General features: G+C 37.1%; 1 protein-coding gene across 1 annotated transcript; it reads right to left on the reverse strand.

Annotated features, from left to right (window-relative positions):
• Positions 1–1,518: 1,518 nt before the first annotated feature.
• LOC149807109 (inactive pancreatic lipase-related protein 1-like) lies at positions 1,519–23,635 on the reverse strand. The gene is made up of 6 exons (XM_089934121.1): positions 23,506–23,635; positions 12,266–12,561; positions 6,444–6,792; positions 3,893–4,012; positions 3,068–3,335; positions 1,519–1,791 (listed from the first exon to the last, which is right to left on the reverse strand). The coding sequence occupies exons 1-5, from the start codon at positions 23,567–23,569 to the stop codon at positions 3,097–3,099; spliced, it is 1,068 nt and encodes a 355-aa protein (XP_089790247.1). The 5' UTR covers positions 23,570–23,635; the 3' UTR covers positions 1,519–1,791; positions 3,068–3,096.
• Between the last annotated feature and the right edge of the window lie 957 nt (positions 23,636–24,592).

Consider the following 24,592-nt stretch of genomic DNA (forward strand, 5'->3'; position numbering starts at 1 on the left):
GAGGAAAAGGATGTGAAGAAGAAGACGAAAAATGTAGTGAAGAAGATCAGGAACTGATGGAAAAGAAGGCAGTAGAAGAAGAAACCTCAAAGGCCCTTTTCAGCGCCACTCCATTGCCTCAGAAAGATATCTATTCTCTCATTGCCATATTGATGTATTTGTTTGTTTGTATATGTCTATATATGTATATGTTAAATTCCCATTGTCCCTAGACAGTCCCAATACGTCGTCCCTATGTTCAATTTACCATGTCCCTATACAGTCCCACCCCTGTTAAAATGCCTTTTGTCCCTACAGTGCCGGGACCATTGTCTCTATCAATCTTGTCCCCCAATCGTCCCAGGGTGTATTTTGTCCCTATATCGTCCCAGGGGGTATTTTAATACTAATCCCCATTGTCCCTATAAATCTTGTCCCTATATCGTCCCAGGGGGTATTTTAATGCTAATCCCCAATGTCCCTATATCGTCCCTATTCACTACTCCGGCTAGATACGCCATGAATAAATCTTTATAATGAAAGATGGGAGTCGAAAACTAATATAGGACGAAACTCCAAACATGAATAAAATCCGTGCACTTTTAATTTTTTATTTAATTAATGAAACGTTTGACTGATTTTGATGAAGAAAAAAGTTAGCACGTTTCACTATCTTCAATCTGTTGTTTATATTAATATTGGTGATCTCACGTTGTCGGTTCATTGCGACGTCAAGAAAGTTATTATGGTGTAATAAGAATTACGGGCTTGAGGGCGATTTAAAATAACCACTAATTACATCTGCTGTTCTTTTACGGTGATAAGTTTTCGATGCCAATCGCAAAACTTCACATCTCCGAACGAATCGCAGTGAGACATCTACAATTTATACGTTTTTGGTGAATGAACATAATGAATGGTAGACGTGAAAATGACACCTTTGAACCATCAACGCAATTTTAATTTTTAATGTAATATCATGGGCCCCTTTAATAACAGAGCAGATAAATCTTAAGTTTCCAGACTCCTATACTACTGCTCGCATTCCGATAAGTGACGACACGCCATCTAATTGTTGCGACGTCGATGCCGTTATTATAACGTAACTTAATGATAACAATTTACATAAGCGCGGTTCCAAATAGATACTATTTACATTTAATCTAACTTTTTTTATAGTATGCGCCGGAAAATGCATAGGACGTTCTGTGTGTTTCTAGAATGTGACGAGAACGACCAAAAACTGTTTCTGATTGGGCATTATCGATAACAAGACAGACGACGGATGTATATACCGTCTGCGGTACCCTTAGAACAACTGAACGTAACAAAAGGGCAACAATTCTTTTTCTTTAAAAAGACTGGTTAGTGACACCAATAACCAACAAGATAAATGAATACAATTTTAGAAAGTAACTTGTATTCTGCTTTCTGAATAGTAAATTAGTTGTAATATAAATAGATTATTGGCAAATTGAATTTAATCATCCATACGATCTCATATTGTTCATATGCGTATGACATTCTATACATGCCATTCTTTGGAACTGGTCAAATTTAACGCGAGAATCTTGATGTGAAAAGATAGGTAATACATTTAAATGTCACAGGCACACAAGAAATTATATTGGAATCAGTGTCAAGATATTTTTTGTGCATGTAGCTGTATGTGATAATATCATCAGAGAGAGAGAGAGAGAGAGAGAGAGAGAGAGAGAGAGGGATATATATGAATGTCTTATAAATTTATTATGAATGTCCTTGACAATAGCTGTAACTGTCCTTTACACAGTCTGGATTTCAAATCTCAAACTGAAAAAGAAAAGAAAGGCAGGCATTAATTCAGCCAGAGAAAGAAACCAAATCTGACCATCTTTAATTTTCAATCATTTTCCCCCATAAAGGAAGCGGTTGTTATGTAAGGTAACAAAGACTTATTTTAAAGATCGTCAGAGAGAAAATTGCATAATAAAGAAAAAGTATACGTTTGCTTGTCTCCTTTCGCCAGTAAATGTATTTTTCCTCATGTAAATGTTTGGTGATGACAATTTCCAACCTTTTCTGCGCGTTGTTAACAAAATATACCTTTGAAGTTTCGTATTTGACAAGTCTTTATGAATGACTGCGACCTGGACTGATCCATATTTTCATCACATAATATACAGGTTAATCATGGTGGACAGTTTTTTTTTATGATTTCAAAGGAAGAGATTAGACCCCTGATCTGCCGGTAGATTGTGCAACGACAGGTGTGTTTATTTGCTGCTCGCAGATATACGCATGTTGTAAAAGGGCAAAATACGGTATTTATTACCGACATTGATTATCATTAATCTAGTTATCAACAAGTAAATGCGGTATTTATGATCGGCATCGAGCATCATATTAATCCAGTTGTCAACGGGTAAATACGGTATTTATGATCGTCATTGAGCTTCATATTATTCTAGTTGTCAACGGGTAAACACGGTATTTGTGATAGGCATCGAGCATCCTATTAATCCAGTTGTCAACGGGTAAATACGGTATTTATGATATTCATTGAGCTTCGTATTAATCCAAATACAAAATCATGGAGATCTACTTGTAGTATAAAGCACACAGATATACTTACAATAGAAAATCACACAAATCGACTTAAAATACAAAACCATGCAGATATATTTGTAATATAAAACATACATATCTACTTACAATAGAAATCATACATATCTACTTACATTAGAAATCATACAGATCTACGTACAATAGAAAACCACACAGATCGACTTAAAATACAAAACCCTGCATAACTACTTGTAATATAAAGCTCACATATATACGTACAGTAGAAATCATGCAGATGACTTGCAATACAAAACAATGTTGAAAAACGTGCAATATAAAGCACACATATATACTTACAAAATAAATAATTACAGATCGACTTACAATAGAAATTACTTTGATCGACTTAAAATACAAAACCATGCAATCTAATTGCAATATAAAGCACACATATCTACTTACAATATAAATCAAACAGATCTACATACAATACAAAACAACACAGATAAACTTGCAGTATAAATCACACAGATATACTTACAATGGAAAGATCCAATTCCGGCAACAGAGCTATCGACGACAGAAGGGTGCTGCGCTATTGGTTGCAAAGTAGAATGTACCATGCGGATTTCCCTCGCTAGCATGGTATCCCATTTTGGCGCATCCGTGACCGCATGACGTACAATGTCCTTGCGCAAACTGGGTCTTATCTGGACACGGCATAGCCTGGAATGGGCAAGTTGATGTGATAGACTCTGTGAAAAGGTCCAGCACCCTCAAATGGTTGCATGCAACTCCGTCAACAAGTCCTGCAGATATTACAACAGATCTGATTATTCTCTCTCTCTCTCTCTCTCTCTCTCTCTCTCTCTCTCTCTCTCTCTCTCTCTCTCTGTACGTCTTTGTGCGTATCAGTAAGTTTCTAACTTTGATACAAAACTGCACTGAGGTGAGACCCAACTTTATCATGCTGAAATAACTAATAACTGTACTTGTGAAACCCAAAAGAAGTTGGGGTTATTTTTCTTTTAGCTAAAAAGAATCCATCTGAAAAAATTAAAATTCGAAGCTTATTTTAAAACACCGTAGCTTAGTAAGGTCAAGTGACTCTCAGTGTAAACGAACCCTGCAAATATTAGAAGCAAATTTTCTTTCTAGAAGGAAAATACATTGGCTGTTAATTTCATATGCTGCATCATTTCATGTATTCAGAATTTGACCATATGAAAAGAACTGGCGTTATAACATTTGGGTAGATTTCTTTCATAGCCATATTTAAACTTGATTGTCTAGTGAACATAGCTAAATCTGGTAGTCACAAAATAAGAATATCAGACACATATAGAGTTATGTCGTAAATACTGACTTGTGATTTTCAGTGTTATAAGATTGAAGAGATGTTTTCCTACGCTGGGGCAACCGGGTTGATTCTCCCCACCGTTCGGGTAAAAGTCAGCATGCCCTACAGGTCTTTCCAGGCCAAAACCTGAAATATAAGAGATTCATGGTTCATTCATTCTCATCGAGCTTAAATATACTCATAAACCATGTTTTCAAAAAAGATATGTAAATACATATAAAATTAATTACTTCTCCCCATAGGCAACGAATATTACACGGGGAATTGCGACAGTTCAGTTCATAGAGCGTCGGACTCGTGAGCCAAGGGTTGTGGGTTCACTACCCGCCCACTCCAACCCGGTCATTTGTCTGTGTTTGTCCTCGGAAAATGTACTTTCATTTTCTCGGCATGATACAGTCAATACTGTGCTAAAAGTAAAACTAACAGAAACAACCAAATTAACCCTATGCTCCATCTGTCACATCACTGAATTACATCAAGGCGTATGCTGTGACAAGGAAGCAGTGTCACAGCACTGAAGTTACATCAAGGCGAATGCTGTGACAAGGACGCAATACAAAAACAATTTAATCAATATGTAATCGCATTGTCACCCATATCGTCTGAATTGATGGCAATCGGTTAGACGCCTGATCTCTGATTCTGGGGACATGTTAATATTTATATGTGACAACTGTGATTTGAAGATTGGAATGGGCAACTGAACATTTCTATACATAATGGTAAAGTCATACAATGGACTGTATAACTTTAATGTATCGTTAGTCCCAATACATTTATTTGTATATTTACAGAATTCTCGATTCATGTAACTGTATCGTTACAGATCTGTCACTTCTGTATACCACGGTAAAGACATATGATGGACTGTATAGCTTTAATATATCGATATTCCCGATACATCTATCTGTATCGTTACAGACATTCCCGATACATAAAACTGTGTTGTAAAAGATTTGTCATTAGAAACCAATCCCTGGTTAAAAAGTTTCCAAGTTGCCATTTATTTAAGTTCCCACAGAAAAATATATTTACTAATGTAAAGAGTTTAATAGGCTGATCCTATACAGTACATGTACTTGAATGACCAGTTTCTTACATACGTACCTTTAATTTAATGCCGTTTCTTATACACGTACTTGTAGTTTAATATCCACTTTCCTATATAGATAGTACTTTGATTGCCAGTTTCCTATACACGTACCTGTACTTTAATGTTCAGTTTCCTATACACGTACCTGTACTTTTATGTCTTGTTTCTCACAGCCGTAATATAATTCAATGCCATGTTTCCTATACACGTACGTGTACTTTAATGCCCATTTTCCTATACACGTGCGTGTACTTTAATGTCCAGTTTCCTATACACGTACGTGTACATTAATGTCTAGTTTCCTATACACGTACTTTATGTCCATTTTCTTACACCCGTAATCTAATTCAATGCCCAGTTTCCTATACACGTACGTGTTCTTTAATGCACATTTTCCTATACACGTACGTGTATTTTAATGCTCAATTTCCTATACACGTACCTGTACTTTAATGTCCAGCTTTTTACAGACGTAATCTAATTCAATGCCCATTTTCCTATACATGTACATGTACTTTAATGCCCATTTTCCTATACACGTACGTGTAATTTAATGTTCATTTTCTTGTACAAGAACCTGTACTTTAATGTTCAGTTTCGTTTTCGTTCATATGTATCTTTAATGAATTGTTCATTTTTCTATGTACCTGTACTTTAATGTCAGTTTCTTACAGATGTACGTTTAATTTAATGTCTAGTTTCCTATACACGTACCTGTACTTCAATATCCAGTTTATATACACTTACCTGTCCTTTAATATCCAGTTTCTTACCGACATACCTCTAATTTAATGCCCAGTTTCATGTCTTCTTTCTTTGGATAATCAGTTTTTCTAAAGATCTTTTCAGTATAGTCTCACATACGCTGGCTGAACAAAATTTACTCGGTAAAAAGTCAAATTTCCTGTTTTTTCGCTTTGGATAGGGTAATATTTTTTTTTGTGACGCTTTGGATTGGTGTACGGGGGTCGGTTACTGAAGATTTGTATACAAAAAGCTCTGGGCAAGTTCTTGTCTCAAGGTCTTAATAATGTCTTGTTATTGAAAGGGCCTTGTTAGCTTTCACATACTACTTTAGTTAATTTGATCTGGCTTAACGTTTCTTATACTTTGTACATCTACAAAGGTGTTCAACAATTAAGACGGGATAGACAACTTGTTCCCGAGGAATATATCGTAGCGACAAACATAATAAAGAATTGATTTTGAAATCATAGTAATAGAAACTACGGTTGTATTCTATCATAAATGGAATTAAGGTAAGAGGGTGTAAGATTTTGACTGCATAAAGATTTTCACAATATTCTTCAATATATACAGCCTCGCAAAAATAAATAATTAAATAAATAAATAAATAAATAAAAGCTATATCAATGTGAATAGAAAAGCTCAGGTATTACACCACTTTGTCACGTTAATAAATGGAAAAAGGAGAGATTATCAAAGTGAGAATAAACCTACCTAATTCATGAAGATTGTCTCCATCAGTGTGGATCGCATCTACAAATGAGGCGTCGCTGGGATCCAGTCGTACTTTTGGATCTTTGTTTTCAAAGAGCGGTCCGGCAGGATCTAAACCAGTTATCCTTCCGGTACCAGGCACACGTTCACCAGCATATCCAGCAATATGAGAGCCCAGACTGTGACCAATTAAATGCATATCGTGGTAAGTTGCATGCCCATTAGTGTGGAGAGCTTTCATCATTTGTGCAACTAGAGCTCCAACCACTCGCGTGTTGGCGGCAGCCTGCATATAGTTGATGTTGTCTGCACCCTTCTCCCAGTTGACGGCAATAACATTGGCATCCTCCTGAAGAGCACAGACAAAAATGATCTGTCCAAGCTATCTCTGTCCTAAAAGAACCCGTCAACTGTTAATGTCAAGCATACTTCTCAGTCCTTCAAGAACTTGTCAACTGTTAATGTCAAGCATACTTCTCAGTCCTTCAAGAACCCGTCAGCTGTTAATGTCAAGCATATTTCTCAGTCCTTCAAGAGCTTGTCAACTGGTACTGTCAAGCATACTTCTCAGTCCTTCAAGAACCCGTCAGCTGTTAATGTCAAGCATATTTCTCAGTCCTTCAAGAGCTTGTCAACTGGTACTGTCAAGCATACTTCTCAAAGCTAGTTCAGTCATAAAAGAACCTGTCATCAGGTACTGTGAAGAATACTTTTTAAAGCTAGTTCTGTCCTCAATCAACATGTCAACTGAATGTTGTTATGGTGTTTAACACCATTTTTCAGCACAAGATAGGCTATACATGGCGGCCAGTGTATGTGGTGGAAGAAGAACCCGGGAAAACCCCCAGCCCCACGAGAAGCTAATGGCAAGCTATCTCAGGTACCCACATCAGCTGAGCCCGTGACTGGAACCCACAGAGACAGGTGAGATAGCAGTGATCTCAAAAGGTGTGCAGTTTGGACCACTTTACCATTCGGTGGCCCATCTGTCAATTGGTACTGTCGAGCATGCTTCTCAGTCCTAGAAGTGCCTGACGACTGGTAATGTCAAACAAACTTCTCAGTCATAAAAGTAACCTCGAACTAGTTAAGTTTAATTTGTATAGGTAGTTCTGCCCTGAAAGAACCTGTCAACTGGTACTATCAAACATAATTTACAAAGTTAATTCTGCCCTAAAAAAAAACCCTGTCAGTTGGTACAGACAAGCATACATTTTAAAGTTATTTCTGTCTTAAAAAAGCCTGCCAACTGGTACTATCAAACATAATTTACAAAGCTAGTTCTGTCATAAAAGAGCCTGTCAACTGGTACTGTCAAACATAATTTGCAAAACTAGTTCTGTCCTAAAAGAGCATGTTAACTAATACTGCCAAGAATACTTTTTAATGTTAGTCTGTCCTAAAAGAACCTATAAAATGGTACTATCAGACACTCTTAACCCACAAATTTTGCACCAACCCGTGTAACCACAACGAAAGAAAAATGCAAACATAATTTTAAAAATTCCATTTTGTCTTCACAACAGAAATATATGTCTTCGTTACATGCTTTTGTGTCTTCAAAATTCAAAGCCGGTACAAAAGTAATATGTTTGGCACAAACCCTTATTAACACATGAAACTCCTTTAAAAACTTAGTGAGATCGTGTTATTGTCCATTTTTAATCCTTAATTATCTGCCATGCAAACAAAAAACTTGTTACCAATATTTTACTGTAAATCTAATAATGGTATCTTTGCCCGTCAGAATAGGTGCTAATATTAAAGAAAGACATGTGTTGTATTTGAAGTTTGGCTGATATCAGTTCTAAATGTTGTAATAATGTGATCTATTGTGTAACTATGTTTGCCTAACCTGTTTTTGTGCCAGTTTTATCATCACTATTCGGTGAATCAGTAAGCTCCAAGTATAAAAGAGTTAGCTCCCTGCTACACATTGAAAATAATAGTTGCATGGTAGCTTCCTATTTTATGAAAAGTCCCAGGATCATACAGATGGATATTATTCACATAAATTAGTGATGGGTCATTCGAACTCGAGACCGACTGAATGGAAATTCTATTCAGGCATGCAAGTGCTGTTACACAGATTTCATGAAGAAAAAAACCTATTTTTTTTGTAAAACACTGATCTACTAATTCATTTGTAAAACACTGATCTACTATATCGCTTGATGGACTTGAGATTTTAACATAGATTGTTACTTCCAGATTCAGATACCACTGTACACACATGAGAAGATTAAACGAATGCGACATGAAAAATCGGCCAATTAATAAAGTTGCATGAGTTCAATAGCATTAGGACGCAATCAACGCAAGGCGTATTCTTTGGAAAACGTGAGCTCTGTGGAAGAACGTATCATTACAAATATCGCGAACAGCGTTTGCTCGCGTCTAAAGTCACGTAATTAGTTTGCCGACCGTGCGAATCCGTATCCAAAAACTGTCGTGAGTCTCAGCGAAAAGGGGAACCTGTCATCGAGAAAAATGCACGATGTTTTCGAGGAAAAAGACGATGACGTAAATGAAATAATATCTTCGATTGAAGCGATTGAGATTTTTGATCCTGATAAAGTAAAAATACTGCAAATTTATTACTGGAATAAGGAATTAAGCAATGCTGTTTCCCTTAATGCAAGTACGCCTACTTTTGCTCAACTGAAGTAATCCGCAAGAGTATGTGTAATAAGGATTCAAAGTTGTATGAGGAAAACCAACATATTTACATTATCAGGACTGATAGATGAACCACGAAAAGTTGTATAATAAAAAAAACACCCCCCCCCCTCCTATACGAACTATAGCCGGTTGCAATGGCAACTTTAAATCAATTCATACAATCTACGCTGGAGCGTCAAATAAAGATACAGAGAGGTGGAATTTACCATTTCTAGTTATTTAACTAAAGGGGACTCTGCACCTTCTGTAAAATCACAGCCGTGTTTTCATATTGTTGCCTGTGTAAACTTGAACTACAAACACACAGACACCATCAATCACGAAATAAATAACAGTTATGCAAAGATCATCGAGAAGTTTAAAATATACTTAACAGGGGGTTTAGAATGAATGCTATTCAGATCTTGGGAAGTTTATCTTCATATTTCCCAGTACAAACGGTTACGTTGGTCGAGTTAAATTCAAACGTCAGCGTGTATCCCAAGGCAAGCAGTGATAAACGCGAAATTCAGCAACTACGAGTGGAGAATGTTTTCATGCGGACATTGCATGCTTGTATTTAGCACCCGGCAGTTGCTTGACGACCATTAGAACATTACCTTTACTGAAGAGGAGTCAACGAGAAACCGCATCGTAAGAGTATGTCAAAGCCTGGCAAGAATGGTTCGAATTTACCGTAACACAAAGGAAGACGATTGTGACATGTATCATTTACGAGAACTTCCAATGTCTGAACGTTCCCGTGAACGACCATGAGGTTGAATACAATACAATACAATACAGTACAATACAACACAAGTGGCCGAGCAAGTCTTAAGCGCGTTTTGTTATGCTGTTGTTCGATGTGATGGAACGACTGTGCAACCAGTGTTGTATCTTGAGCAGATTCGATTTAGCGTGTACGGGGAGTTTTTCTGCATATTTGGATTCTATAGAGACACTAACTATGCTATTTTTGGGGCCAAAACACAGTTACGTTAACCGTTAAGAAATAGTTAATATGCTTTAAATGCCTTCATCGAGTCTCTCAATGACCACATACGAAATCGGACACGATTCATAGGGTCTTGGTGAACATATATGATTTCATCACTCGCGCTGACTATAGACTTGTCACGAAGCACCGTTCGAAAATATTCATTGCAAATAAGTACCCAGCATGGTGTCAGCGCACCACTGCACATGTTTGTGGGTTTTCAGATCACAAATAGTCTGGAAATATAACTGGCAAGTTCAATGATATTTTCAGAACTAGCAGTGATTGAGGTCTCGCTGAGGTTAAACGGCCACCACTAACCCACCTGAAACCTTTTGCTCGACTTTTAATAGCAGTCAAGTCGGGTGTTAATATTACCAGCTGTTGAAATGCATGCACCAAAACCAAAAGGTTTATACAGGCATAGAGATTTCCCCAAAAGACTTTATTACCGTGCACTCGGTTTATTATTTTTCTTTGAGCATCTAGACCTAGTTAAGCAGTCCGTGACTGACATGTACTTCAAAGCACGTGTAGGTTAGGACGAAAATTAGAGATGTATTGACGTGAAAATTTCCAGAAAGACTCCAGTGATGAAGGGCTCTGTGGCCGAATTGACGCGCCTGTAGAGAACTCTTGTTTTACAATTGAACTTACTATGTTGAAAATAAAATGTCACATCTTCGTAAGCTTGTCACAGTTAGTCGCGGTCAACTGAAAAGATCTAAACTGCGATGAAAAAGCAAAGCGGGGTTCATTTTAAATTTCTGTCTAACAGGTTATCCGGAACCATCCAACTGATGTAGAAATTAACTGATGTTCATTAGAATTAGTTTTAGAAAGTTTGTTTTTCATATCACTGTATGATGCTACTTGACAAATGATACACGATGTACGTGTGTACACGTTTTTCTTAAGTTTAAAATATATCGCTTAATAGGTTTAGGGCTTTCTGTTCTGAAAATGCATATTACCTGTTTGACACAAATCTTATTCAACGTAAGGCATTACTTGGGAAGGTTATACTTGAATTGAATTCCTCGCCTCACTAAGTAAGAGAGCACTTCCTGCTGGTTCTCTTACAGTTATATTCTGGTCTTCCTCTTTGTCTCCGCTCTGAGTTGTTCCTGAGATGCCTTGTGAAGTGCCTTATGATGACATGGATATAGAATAACGATGTCCGATAAGACAAGCACCCCTTGACGTCACGAAAGTGTTGCCTGTGACGGCTGGCACTCTTGGACCACCAAAATGATGTGATGAAAGTGTCTCCTGTCAGAGCAGCCATTGTATGTCCATCGTGGTGTTATGAAACTGATGCCTGTGAGAGCAGGCACAATATGACCACCAGGGTGTTATGAAACTGATGCCTGTGAGGGCAGGCACTATATGACCACCATGGTGTTATGAAAGTGATGACTGTGAGACAGGCATTATATGACCACCATGGTGTTATGAAAGTGATGTCTGTGAGGGCAGGTACTGTATGACCATCGTAGTGTTATGAAAATGATGCCTGTGTGGGCAGGCATTATATGACCGCCATGGTGTTATGAAAATGATGCCTGTGAGCATATTATCGATGGGAATGAAGTGCATTGAAGACCATGTTAAGCCATAATCTGTCACAGATCAAAAATCGACAAAACTATCTTGTTAACAAGCATCTTTAATTCTTATTCGAGGATCCATTTATACAAATTTGTCTTTTCTTGCTTGTTACAATGAAATTTTTCAATTTGTTAGTGACAAGCAAACATTATCGCAATTGAATAAACAGCAAAACACACAACCAAATTTCCTTTTACACATAATTGTTTATTGTCTTTAATTCAAAGTTTATGATACCATGTTGCCACGGTTATAAAAGTGTTAAATTTAAACGAAGGTCTTCTTAATGATAGAAAATTCTGGTGCGTGTAACTTGCGTTTTCTTCTTAACTGGGGATGAGATTTTAAAATTGTGTTATCAACTGTTCCAAATTGACCAGTATTAATTGGTTGTTTCTGAGGTGATCTATAGTTTCGACTTCCATCTGACCTTCCCACCCAGTACCCGGTGATATTTGGATAAACTATAACATGAGAAAGAGAAATAAAGTGTAAAGTGTATATGTGAAAGCCAATTTAAAGGTTCATCAGAAATAAAAAAATGAATCTGTACCTTTTGCAGGAAGGCGTTTTTCATGTTAATAATCCACTGAGAGTGACCGTCATCTTGATAACCGTGAATAATGAATTTGGTTTTTTTTGAGCCGTCAAAATGGGAGCCGTGGATGGAACTCTGGGTAATATGTTGCGCTGTGTTCGAGTTCTGGCGAGAGTAAAGCAGGAATTGGACCTGTATGTGCGAAGGCGATTCCGGAAGGTTGCCGTTTGCATTATTATACGGGCTTGCGCTGCTGAAACAACCGATCCCGTCGCTGTTGTAGCATACTTCCTTCTGTCCGAATAAGAACGCTGTAATATAAATTTTAAAAAATACTGAGTACTGATCACACTCAAAGGCTACATCTGCACCATGTTTGGCTTACTACATTGCAATAGATTATAAATTCTCATATCATCATGATGTACTAAATTGGAAGACAAAAAGTGAAGCCATTTTGGTGAGTATCGACTGCAACTTCCTGCTTTAGGCGACAATTTAATTCATTCCTGCTTTAGGCAGCAATTTAATCATTGCAATTATTCGATTCGTTGCTCTCATAATTAATACAAAATATGCAAAATATAAGACAAATACAACTAAATGGCTTCTCATGACATAACTGATTGACATCGCGGATGACAGTATGGAGAAGTGTTACAATGTGACTTGAGTGCTCTTTGCATTGACATAATAAATTAAGCACGGCAAATATCTCGATCTAATTTTATTAATGTCCATTTTTGTACTTTAAAAAATTATCTTTTGTTTATTCCAAGCAATTTAACTGGTTTGTAATGCGTTAAACAATATTGTAAAAGAGTAGAATTGAAATCAGTTAGATTAATTAAAGATTTTTCCACCGTCTTTCCGATTTCGTGACAAAACTTCTTGTTGACGAAAAGGTTTTAGTTGCTCACCAGACCACTCACAGCTCATACTCGCTCAGATTATATCACCGTTTAGGGCTGGTTTTATCCCCGTGTCATCTAAATCTTAGCCTGACGTCTATGGGCATTAGTATCCGAGCATCTTGACTGGATCCTATCAACTTCCCTTAACACAGATTATAAACCTGACGCAGAACGACCCATGGCAGATTAATAAAACCGATGTTGGGACTGGCTGGCACAGAGAAAAGGAACTTGGAGCTGAGGGGTTACATTTATGTGTTTTCCAGTGTGAAAAATCCTAAGGTCGATTTTTTTTTCTCCTTTCAATAATCACTTCATTCTGGTGTATCTATTTTCTCGTAATGAGCCGTAGCCACCACGACATCGCAGACTACATACAGGTTGTCTTGGTCGTTATCATTCTTAACGATACTTCGTTTGGTAGTGTTAATTGTTGGGTCAGCAGATAATGAGGCACCTTAAGGGACAAAAGTAATGTTGGTTTAATGAGAAATCAGCAGTTGAAATTTAAATCTCATATATCGAGAATCCAGTTTAATCAAATTGTTTGTGCTTAAATTGACTGTAATATCAGATAGGAACTACTCTCTAGACAGGGGGTACGACCCATCACGGAAGCTAGTTGATGTGTACTATGAACCTATGTCAATATAATACTGTTAGTGTAACAGCTTGAGACTCCATCGTTTTCATGACGTGGTATCAGATGTGACTCTAAAAGGTAGTCATTCAAAATGGCAAAATTCCAGGCACCTCAGAGCTTTAACTTTGGGAAGCCAGTGGAGGGGCCTGATTGGAAACAGCATTTTATGCGCTTTAGAATCGCCACCAAACTAAATAAGGAAGATGAGGCAATGCAGGTACGTTCACTTATATATGAAATAGGGAAAGAAGCAGAGGAAATGTTTAGATCGTTTGAATTTATTGATGCTGAAAACGCCGACAAGTACACCCAAGGTTTACAGAAATTTGATGAGTACTTCGTCCCCAAGAGCAAAAATAATTCACGAAAGAGCATGTATGAGATTGCCTATCAGTGTGATTTCGGAACACAGAAGGAAGAAGCAAAAATGGATCGTCTTGCAACTAGAATCCTGAATAAAGATGTTTCCGAAAAGATTCAAATGGAGTCCGACCTTACATTAGCAAAAGCCATACAAACATCATCGGAGTCGGTAAAAAGACAAATACGGGAGCAAGGTCCATGACCAACCAACCGAAATGAACCACGCCATTGGCGAAAACCAAATCAGGCTGAGTAAGTAACAGCATAACCTGTCATAAAAGCAATGGGAGGAACGGTAGGGGTGAAAGATGTCCCGCTAATGGAAAACGGTGCAGAACTTGTAACAAACTGGACCACTTTGCAACAGTTTGTCGCTCAAGAACAGTCATTCAGTGAAACAACTGTTGCAGATTAGGCAGAACACAAAGAAGCATTCTTTCTAGTCTCGGTAACAATGTCAGGCATGGCAAGTGCTGTTGAAGATTTGTGGAGCCGTAGTTCACTTCAAGAAATACACTAGCGCAGACACAACAGTAATGTCAGAAGCAATCTACAGCTCTCTTCCCACAAAACCGAAGCTGTGACAGTCGGAATCCACGTTGTGTAGCCCAGGAGGGATTCTGGATTTAAGAGGCGAGTTTATGGTACGTACTACGTATAACTAAGTATCATACCAGCTTACGGTATTTGTCATCAAATGGCCAGGTACCAACAATATTTTTGGACGTGCAGTTGCTCATGAAATTGGTCTTGTGAAAAGAAAGAATTGAAGAGATCAACAAAACAGCATTTGGGCATTTTGGCCTGCTGAAGTGTGAGCTAGTAAAGATCGTACTCAAGAGTAATGTCTAGCCATACATTATAAGTGCACCCAGGCCCGTACCATTCCCTTTATTGTCCAATGTAAAAGAAGAAATGTTCCATATGGAGCAGGAACTCATTATTGAAAAAGTCCCAGAGAAAACACGGCAAAGTCAGAATTTTTATTGACTTAAAAGAAGCTTAATGAGGCTGTAAATAGGGAAATATATATACTCCCCACTCTCAATGATATATCACCAAAGCTGGTAGGTTCCACAGTATTCTTCAAACTTGATGCAGAAAGCGAATTTTATCAAATCTTTCATCCAGAAAGTGCAAACCTGACTATTTTTATAACGCCGCTGGGTCACGTTCTCTTCAAATGAGTCCCATTTGGTATTACATCAGCACCAGAGATTTTCCAGATAAACATGACAGAGCTGCTGAATCGCTATGAAGCCATTAAGGATTATATACTCATATGGCAAAACCATGGATAAGCGTGACCAACTCCTAAATTTGGTACTGGAGAGGCTGAATAGAAGTGGTCTCAAGCTCAGCAAAGAAGAATGTGAATAGTTAATTTTATCAACGACCAAAATGTTGATTTATTTTTCCTGACAGGAACATGGCTAAAAACATCAGGCTGTGAACCCATGTGTGCGGATCTAACACCCACTGGTTACTCCATCAAGTCGTTCCCTCGTAATTCTCGCGGAGGTGGAATTGCTGTCAACACAAAGAACTCCATGATAAAACGTCTTAACTACACCACGATATTCAATTTCAACCACACATCGTTTGAACTAGTCCAAACCACACTCACACTGGAGCAAAGGTCAGTCCATTTTTTCTGCCTATACCGCCCTCTCCTAGTAGAAAAACAAGCTGGCTGACTCTCTCTTTTTGGAGCAGTTTCCGAATCTCCTGGACTATGGAAATTCGATAGGTGGCAACCTGATTATTCTTGGAGATTTCAACTTTCACTTTGACTGTCCGGGAAACTCAAATACATCAAAACTCATAGATTCTATTAATGTTTTCAACCTCAGTCAGTTAACCAACCCACCCATAAACATGGTCACATTTTAGACTGGATTCTTCACAGACCTGATGATAACATTCTACGGTCCTCCCTGGTATCCCATGACATTGCATCAGATCACCTCTGCATTATATGCCATCTTGACGTATCAGTCCCTAACCCTCTACCTTTATCTGCTACTAAGAGAAACCTCCGTATGATAAATAGAACCAAACTAATGCACGACATCCAAGCTAACCTAACAACTTGCTTACCTCCTACCGCAGAACAACTCGATAACTGTCTGCGTTCATTGCTTGACAAACATGCCCCAGCTACCAAGTGCAGAGTATCAATTCAAAAGTGTTCTCCATGGTATAGCAGTGTTAGGGACCAGCTTCGCACTGTTAAAAGAGACCGCCGTAAAGCTGAGAGGCTTTGGCTTTCCACCAGACTCACTATTCATAAGCAAATCTATGAAGTCGCTAAGAAGAATGTCACAAATATAGTCCATGCAGCGAAATCAGCCTACTACACTACTAAGATCATGGAAAGTTCCAGCTGCAAAGAGCTCTTCGAGATTACTAACAAGCTATGTCAAGGAACAAATCTACACCACTTCCAACTATCTTCTCTTCAGTCGACCTTCCGGACATGTTTGCAAATTTCTTCCGTGACAATGTACAAACCATTAGAGATAAGCTTGACACCACAATTTCAATTGACTCGTCGTCACCATACAGTTGGGATACAGAATTTGAGCGGCAACCATTAGCAGCATTTGAACCTGTCTCTATGGATTTTGTACGTACAATCCTGATGAAGAGTGCACCAAAGTCATGTGAACTTGATCCAATTCCAACATCACTGCTGCTTGAGTGCTTAGATCCAGTATTGCCTTCACTAACTGATGTTATTAATACCTCTCTCTCATTCGCGGAATACCCATCATTTTTCAAAACTACCACTGTAAAGCCTCTGCTGAAGAAACCAACACTAGACCATAACGATTAAAGAACTACCGCCCAGTTTCTAATCTCCCATTCATATCAAAAATCTTAGAAAAGGTTGTTCTATCCCAGCTTGTATGTCATCTAAATTCAAACAGTCTTTTTAGCAATGTATAGTCTGCATATCGCCCTTACCACAGTACTGAAACTACTCTTCTAAAAGTACTTAATGAGTAATGACATTCTCTCTGCGTTGGATAGTGGAAAGATTACAGTCCTCACCCTCCTTGATTTGTCTGCAGCATTTGACACAATAGACCATGATATATTACTTCACCGTCTCCAGCATGTATTTGGCATTCATGATATAGCCTTACTGTGGTTCAAGTCCTACTTGGTCAACAGGACACAAATTGTATCTGCAAATGGAATACACTCCAGCCCAGTTGATCTATGTTGTGGTGTTCCACAGGTGTCTGTTCTTGGACCTGTTCTTTTCATTCTGTACACTCAGCCACTATCAAATGTCATAGATCATCATCCATTGTTTCACCAATTGTATGCTGATGACACCCAAATATACAAATCTAGCCACCCAACTGAAGCTGATGCTACCTTCCAAGGTGTAGAGAGGTGCATTTCTGATGTGAAATCATGGATGACTTGTAACAAGCTGTGGTAGCCTGGAATCACAAGACAAATCTAAGACAAATAGAGACCTGTGAGTTTTGTTAGATTATGAAGCCAACACAGAAGCGAGAACCATTGAAGACAACCTCTCTACCAGACAGACCATGGCAGAAAATTGTTATCGATATTTGTGAAGTCAAACAAGAAAGATATACGGTAGATATTGACTACTTCTCAGCTATTTGTAAATTATGCACCTAGAAAAAAACAACCTACCAGCAAGTAATGGAAAAACTAAAAAGCACATTTTCACGATGGGGAATCCCAGATATTGTTATATCAGACAATGGAATACAATTTCACTTCTTCAGATTTCGAGGAGTTTGCTGAGAAATACAACTTCAAACTAGTATTTACCAGTACTCATTACCCACAAGCAAACGGTGAAGCCGAAAGTGGCGTCAAAATAGTAAAGTCCATTCATTAACAAAGTTATATTTCTTGCCTTGATGACCTACAACTGCGACAGGGTCCGGCCCAACCCAAGTGATGATGGGACGACAGATGACTACCACCTTGCCCACAATTGCAAAGAAATTAAACCCAAAGTGGCCAAACCTAAAACTCGTATGGCAAAAAACTTTACGACAAAACGGAAATATGAATTCTAATAGAAAATGCGCCATTATGCACATAGTTTACCATATATTGCTGAGGGAAGCGATGTCAGAATAAAACAGCATGGAGATGATACGAAGTGGTCAATACTGGGCATATTTATCCGAGCCGACGAAGATCGTGGGAGCTTCTTGGCAAAATTCTCCAAGGGATCTACAGACGTAATCGCATCCATTTACAGCAGATGAAAAGCCCTAAGAATCCACTTCAACTTCCTTGTAATGCAGACTCATCTACGGACACAGAATCTCCACGTAGTCAAGCCAGGACTCATTCAAAGTCCAGCACAACGTCTCCCAGTAGCATGCAATCCATGCCACCACATGCGAATACGATCAACCAGCATAGCCTTATGCAGCCCACCCCCAGTAAACCAGCTATACCCACTGGATTCAACACTCCAGTGTGTACGTTAAGTGGGAGAGTCATCCGAAAACCAGACAGATTCTGTGTTTGTCTGAGATAGTGACTTTCATAAATATGCTAACGCGGTGATAGTTTAGTACTGTTTTGGAATTAGTTCATTAGAATGGGACAACAAAAATTGTTCAGTATAGAGTTCAGTTCTGTCTGATTCTTCATTGACTAATTAAGACGCAATGACAGTAAACTTATGCTTGATCATTTCATATTTTTTATGATGGCGGAATTGATTCGATTTTTTCTTCTTCTATCTAGGCATAGACAAAATGTTTAATCTGAAAAGAGCAGAGATGTGTGGTATAGCAGGTTTACATGCCATTTCTAGTTAATAACTGCTTCCTAGAGCAACATCAATATCAGATAGGAACTGCTCCCCAGACAGGTGGCGCCGCGATCCATCGCGGAAGCTAGTTGGTATAACGGTACCAATTGCGCAAGTACAGGTGGGCGGAGCTTAAGGTGTAGGGAACATTGTATTTTGAAATAAACAACAAAACTACCTGTGATTGGTGCATTATGTAAGAGTTGTACTTTCTGTTAGGCGTTAAAAAAGTTGTGCCTCCTGGCAACATGTGAGATTATGTTAATTCCTATGTAGATGATATTTTGTATTTTTTATGAATTTTTAAAAATGTGGTACACATGTCTTAAACTGTGTCTTTCGTGACTAGATAACTCTTACCCCTGTCTAGGTCCAGCAGAGTTATCTCTCTTAAATGCAATGGAGTGCCTGATTTTGTCCTTGTCAAATTGACAATCTGACACTCTCTAGAAAAGTGTGTGACATGCACGCTAAAGTAGGATAGAAAATATATTTATTTCCCCAAACATTAGTATTAAGGTCTATGTAAAAACAATTGGTACCGTGATACCAGTTGTTGTGCACTCAGAACGTGTGTGAATAAATACTATTAGTGTAACAGCTTGAGACTCCATCGTTTTCATGGCAGTTATATTTCCCAGTATTGAGGTTTTAGATGTTATTTGCCGAGTCACAACAGCGACAATTAGAAGTTCCATTTCCGATGTGGAGAATTCCAGTTTCACATGCTGAATCAAACTGTGTATACATTTATATATATGTTGTTTAAGGACACTTTCTTCTCTTTTCCATAAATATGACGATAGGACAAGAACTGTGTGTATTTTATGAATTATGGTATTCCAAATATTGATTATAATCAAATCACAAGTAAATATTGAAAGATTTATGCGTACATAATTACTCGTATCTTCCTCAAGTATTTTAAGCAAAGAAAGTTTCTTCCATTTGTTTCCAAAATGTTCGCACTTTCAGCCTGAAAGAGTGTTCAAGTTTTCTCTTTTATGTCCTTGCTGAGTTAATTTTCTACACATAAATATAAAAGTCCAATGGTTTTGGTGGGGTTTTGTGACTTTTTTAAAATACTTGAATAAGTCCATTAAAAATTAAAGCATATGTTGTAAAAAAAGATCTAAATAATTTTCTGGCATGTGTGGGAAATATCTGTACTTTTGTCGCACTCTACTAGCAAGATAACCTTGTGTTCCTCAAAGTAATTCATTCAGTATCCAATAAGGGCACCGTAATTATCCTTTAAAATGTGTATCTCACGATTGAATAGGCACATTAGTTTATCATGAATTGGAAAGGCAGATTTAGAAATGTAGTTTATGGAAGCTTCTGCATTTTGAGCGTTTCTTTGGAATAATGTTAACCATCTAACTGTAAAGAACACCTGTTACAGGAAACATATCGGTTGCTTTTTTCGGGGGGGGGGGGAGAGGCGATGGTTCCGCAAACCCCAATCGCATCTGAATTGTTGCTATTATTATTATTGTTATTATCATTGTTGTTGTTGTTGTTGTTGTTGTTGTCGTTGTTGTTAAATAATCCTCAGAGGGAGTATTGATTTGAAAAATTCGAGAAATACAACATTTCATATTTAGTTGAGGGCAAATTGTTGGGTAAAATGACTAGTACAATGTAGAAATGGCCCGAAGAAGTTTAAAACGGGGGAAAAGTCTGCTGGTCGGAGGGTGGTGGGCGTTGCTCAAGTAAGACAGAAATGTACTGTTCATGGCACACGTTTGTGCACATTTATTCTGGACTAATGTATTGCACTCATTTATTAGTCATAGTTGTCTTATTGTCTTTCTTTAAAAGGTCATATTAGGTGTGTTGTACTCATCAACACACATCTTAACACCATACATAATGTTTATGATGCTGTAATATATATCTGTATTTATTTTGTAACTTATGGTACATGATTAAATCTAAGATTTTTGCCATTTTTACTCATGGCTGTAAAAATGTTTAAGTAATTGTCTATATCTGGATTTCGTACGTGGATTTTTCCTCTTTTATGATATTAAAAAACGTAAAATTGCATAGGATATATCAATAGATGCTTACGTATGCCTTGACATTTACTAATAACATAAATATTAGTAAATATGTTTGCGAGATACGGCTTTTTACCATCGGACAGATAGGTCAGGTGGTATTTTAGAATAAATGAGTTAATTTCTATTTGATAAGTTCGGTCACATCACATGAATAGGTATTTTGAAATATTAGATTGAGTAGTAAGTTCTGCCACTTGGGGTTTATGGCGACATTTAGTCGAAATATAATTAAATTTGTACATAAGGAGAGAATTGAGATGTCAGATTCATTCCTATTTTGGAGTCATTCTTATTTCTTGTGTTCCTATTGTAACATCAAGTCTGCAGGCACATTTTATGCATTACTTAGATATTAGTTGAGAAGAAAAAAACATTTGTATTGACTGTTCAGCGGAAATAAAATGTGTTCATTGGACTATAATAATTTTTTTTTAAACTATTGTGAATTACTCAGAGGAGTTCTGGACGATGTCATTTTTACAACGTCACGATTCTTGGTGGACCAGTACATTTCCGGTTCTGAACTTTATACGGAACTTTTCATTCTTTTAGACTTTGATATAACTTTTTCAGGATTATTTTAGATTCACTTCATAATACTGTAAATTCCTCTCACATTTTCACTTTACGACATTAATCATTAAATTATTTGATACGTTTTACAAAACCTGTTGTTATGCTTTTTTCTTTACTTTGTTTATGAACATAGAATCGTAACAATGCATTTAATCCTTGATAATCTGAGCTAATCACAAGAAGGCAAGGGTGAGCATTCTAAGACTACAAAGTTGGAGCTTGCATTTTGTAGTATTTATTGTCTAACCTTCATAATTATTCATCCAATGAATCAACCAAAATCCATCAATATGTATAGGAAATAACAGACAATGAAAGAATATAAAACTTTAACTAAAAGCTTAATGCGAATCTTATATATAACTGTGATTAAAAGATCAAATGGCGGAGAGTGTGTGTCGCATAACGGCCTTAGGTTCACAACGATGCAACACAAGTATAAAGAAAACACATCCACTGGTCCATAAAATAAACATAAGCAACAAAAAATATTTATGCCAAATGTGACTCGATTCTACTAAGAGGTTGAGGAAATGTTTGCGTATTAAAAATCGAAACAAAAACTTTAACTGTTGACAACGCTGATGCCGCCTTCGGAAGAGGGTCTGCTATGTCTAGATTCCATCTACGATGGGTTCGACAATAAAAAAGGAGTAAAGTACTAAATGGTAAAATTAAGATTAAACTGACCTACTTTAGTTGATATTTGTTTACTCATCTAGCTGTAACTACCAAGTTATATTGTACCGAAACTAACAATGTTAGATGAACTGACCTAAAACAAAAACGGTCTCTCATTGTAAGGATTTGATATACGAAATTAAAAAAAAAAAAAACACAACATAAATATAAACATAGTAATTGGAGACCTTGTTGAGACAGCTTCATTTGTTTGAGTCTTTTTCAAAACTTATCACTTCTATTTAGTCATTAAGAGCTTACAGCCTACATGCAAGATTTAATTACCTCCGAAACTGAAGAGCTTGACAATGGAAGTGCTCCAGTGAGTATCGACAATTCTACGCTTTGAGAAAACACATCTTAATACACTTTTATGAAGAGTTCTACTGAGTTCAATTTGCAAACGAGACTACTTGCGATTTTATGGAATAAAATTGACCACAGTGTTTTATGGTGAACCTACATTTCCATTAAATATCGCGTCGTTCCGTTCTCTGTGAGCAAACTGGCTTTGAAACATCCTAATCAATACATGACATGATGTTTGACTCCTAGGTTTGGTCACAAATGAGCTGTTCCCCATGATTCTTTTACGAACTTCAGGTAAGGTCCATACGATTCTAAAATGCTTTTACTGCCCAGTCATCATGAACTGAGCTGTAACAATCATTTGCTCAAATGTCTTAAAATATGCAAGTACCCCTGATATGGAGCATCCCCAGCTGGGCAAGTTTTTTTAAAATGATAAAAATAGTTGGTGTTATTATATGCTCATTTTTGTCTACGTTAACGTTACATTTTTATAAAAGAAAACATTATTATTTTCTAATATTTGTAAAAATAATCTCTTGATAGATGAGTTGTCGCCACACACTTTGCAAGTCACTATATAGCTTTGTACAATCAGTGTGTCAAAATAATATCAGTAAATTGAGAGGAATAATTTGTACGCGTTGACTCTTTTAAATTTTTCTTTCATGAAGCAATGAATATAAGCTGGAACTTTTGTGTCATAAACAGAGATAGATAGATAGATAGATAGATAGATAGATGAACAGATGCACGGCTAGAGAGATATGTAGATACATAGATAAGGACAAATCAATAGATACAATAAAACACATGACGATGACAGACGGATAGATAGAAAAACAGATCAAGGTAAGTAGTTTTCAAACCACCTTCGGAGAAAGTAAACAGGAGAGATAATATGCCAAGAATTGTCTCCATCCTGCCGACAGCCATCCTTCAGTGCGAAGAGACACTAAATTGACATACTTTTATATAGTCACGGAAAGTACAAGGTCAGCGACTAGCCCGATAAAGTCAGATTGAGATATAAGTGTTATACGGTCAAGGAGTCTAAGATGGAGATTACGGTCGAACATCTATGTACATTCTGATATTTATATATGAACATTATACTTCATTGCATTATTATCATTATATTTTATTTTTCTTATATGATTGCTATGAAAGATGCTGTCAGTTAATGAACATTTAGCATACATCCTCTGTCGCTGGGTGACGTTATGGGCTTAAAATAGTTATAGGTTACTGCATTTGTATGGGAAAATATGAACTTGTTTTTTGATTGAAATTCTGCACGACCATGGGAGTACAGTATATCCATCCGACAAAATGAGTTCATATTTTCCCATACAAATGAGTAACCTTTTTATTATATGCTCATTTTCTTATTCTACATATTGCTTAATTATATTAACAAAATACACTATAAGAAACAAAGTAACTGAATGTATTCCGTATTCCAACCTAAATACACAAGTGCAGATTTATCATTACACAACAACAACATTATTACTGCGCACATAACTCCGCCCTGATAAATATGAACTTAGTCGAACGCTCGAAATAACTTTCGAAAGAAAATGGCGTCTCTTGTTAAAATTGAAATTTGGAGTCATATTGTGAATGAATGCGCATTGCAACAACTTTTCCAGTAGATCTGGTATGAATAGATTTTGATATTTTATTCGATTCTACAAAATTTCGTGATTATGGACTGGATTTATGTGACAATTCCTCATGAAATACATCGGATTGAAGAAGCGAGGGAGAAGCATGTTGACATCAGCAAATGTGTTTCTGTTTCTGTCACTGAATGTTTGAAATCATAATGTAGGAAAAATATGAAGTCTTTCAATTGCAATTATCAAAAAGACGCTATGGTATTTAATGCTTATTTCATTTTTGAGTGCACTAAGGAGGATGTAATTGCACTTATATTCAAAATTACAGTACAAT

The sequence above is a fragment of the Sinohyriopsis cumingii genome, chromosome 1 (assembly GCF_028554795.1).
Source record: "Sinohyriopsis cumingii isolate HCF-2022 chromosome 1, ASM2855479v2, whole genome shotgun sequence".
Classification (NCBI taxonomy): domain Eukaryota; kingdom Metazoa; phylum Mollusca; class Bivalvia; order Unionida; family Unionidae; genus Sinohyriopsis; species Sinohyriopsis cumingii.

Coding starts and splice junctions, on each gene's coding strand:
- LOC149807109 (XM_089934121.1), bottom strand. CDS start 23,569: ATGGCTGTCGGCAGGATGGAGACAATTCTTGGCATATTATCTCTCCTG. Junction 4,013..6,443: donor AGACAATCTTCATGAATTAG/GTAGGTTTATTC, acceptor CTTATATTTCAG/GTTTTGGCCTGGAAAGACCT. Junction 3,336..3,892: donor TATAACACTGAAAATCACAA/GTCAGTATTTAC, acceptor TAATATCTGCAG/GACTTGTTGACGGAGTTGCA.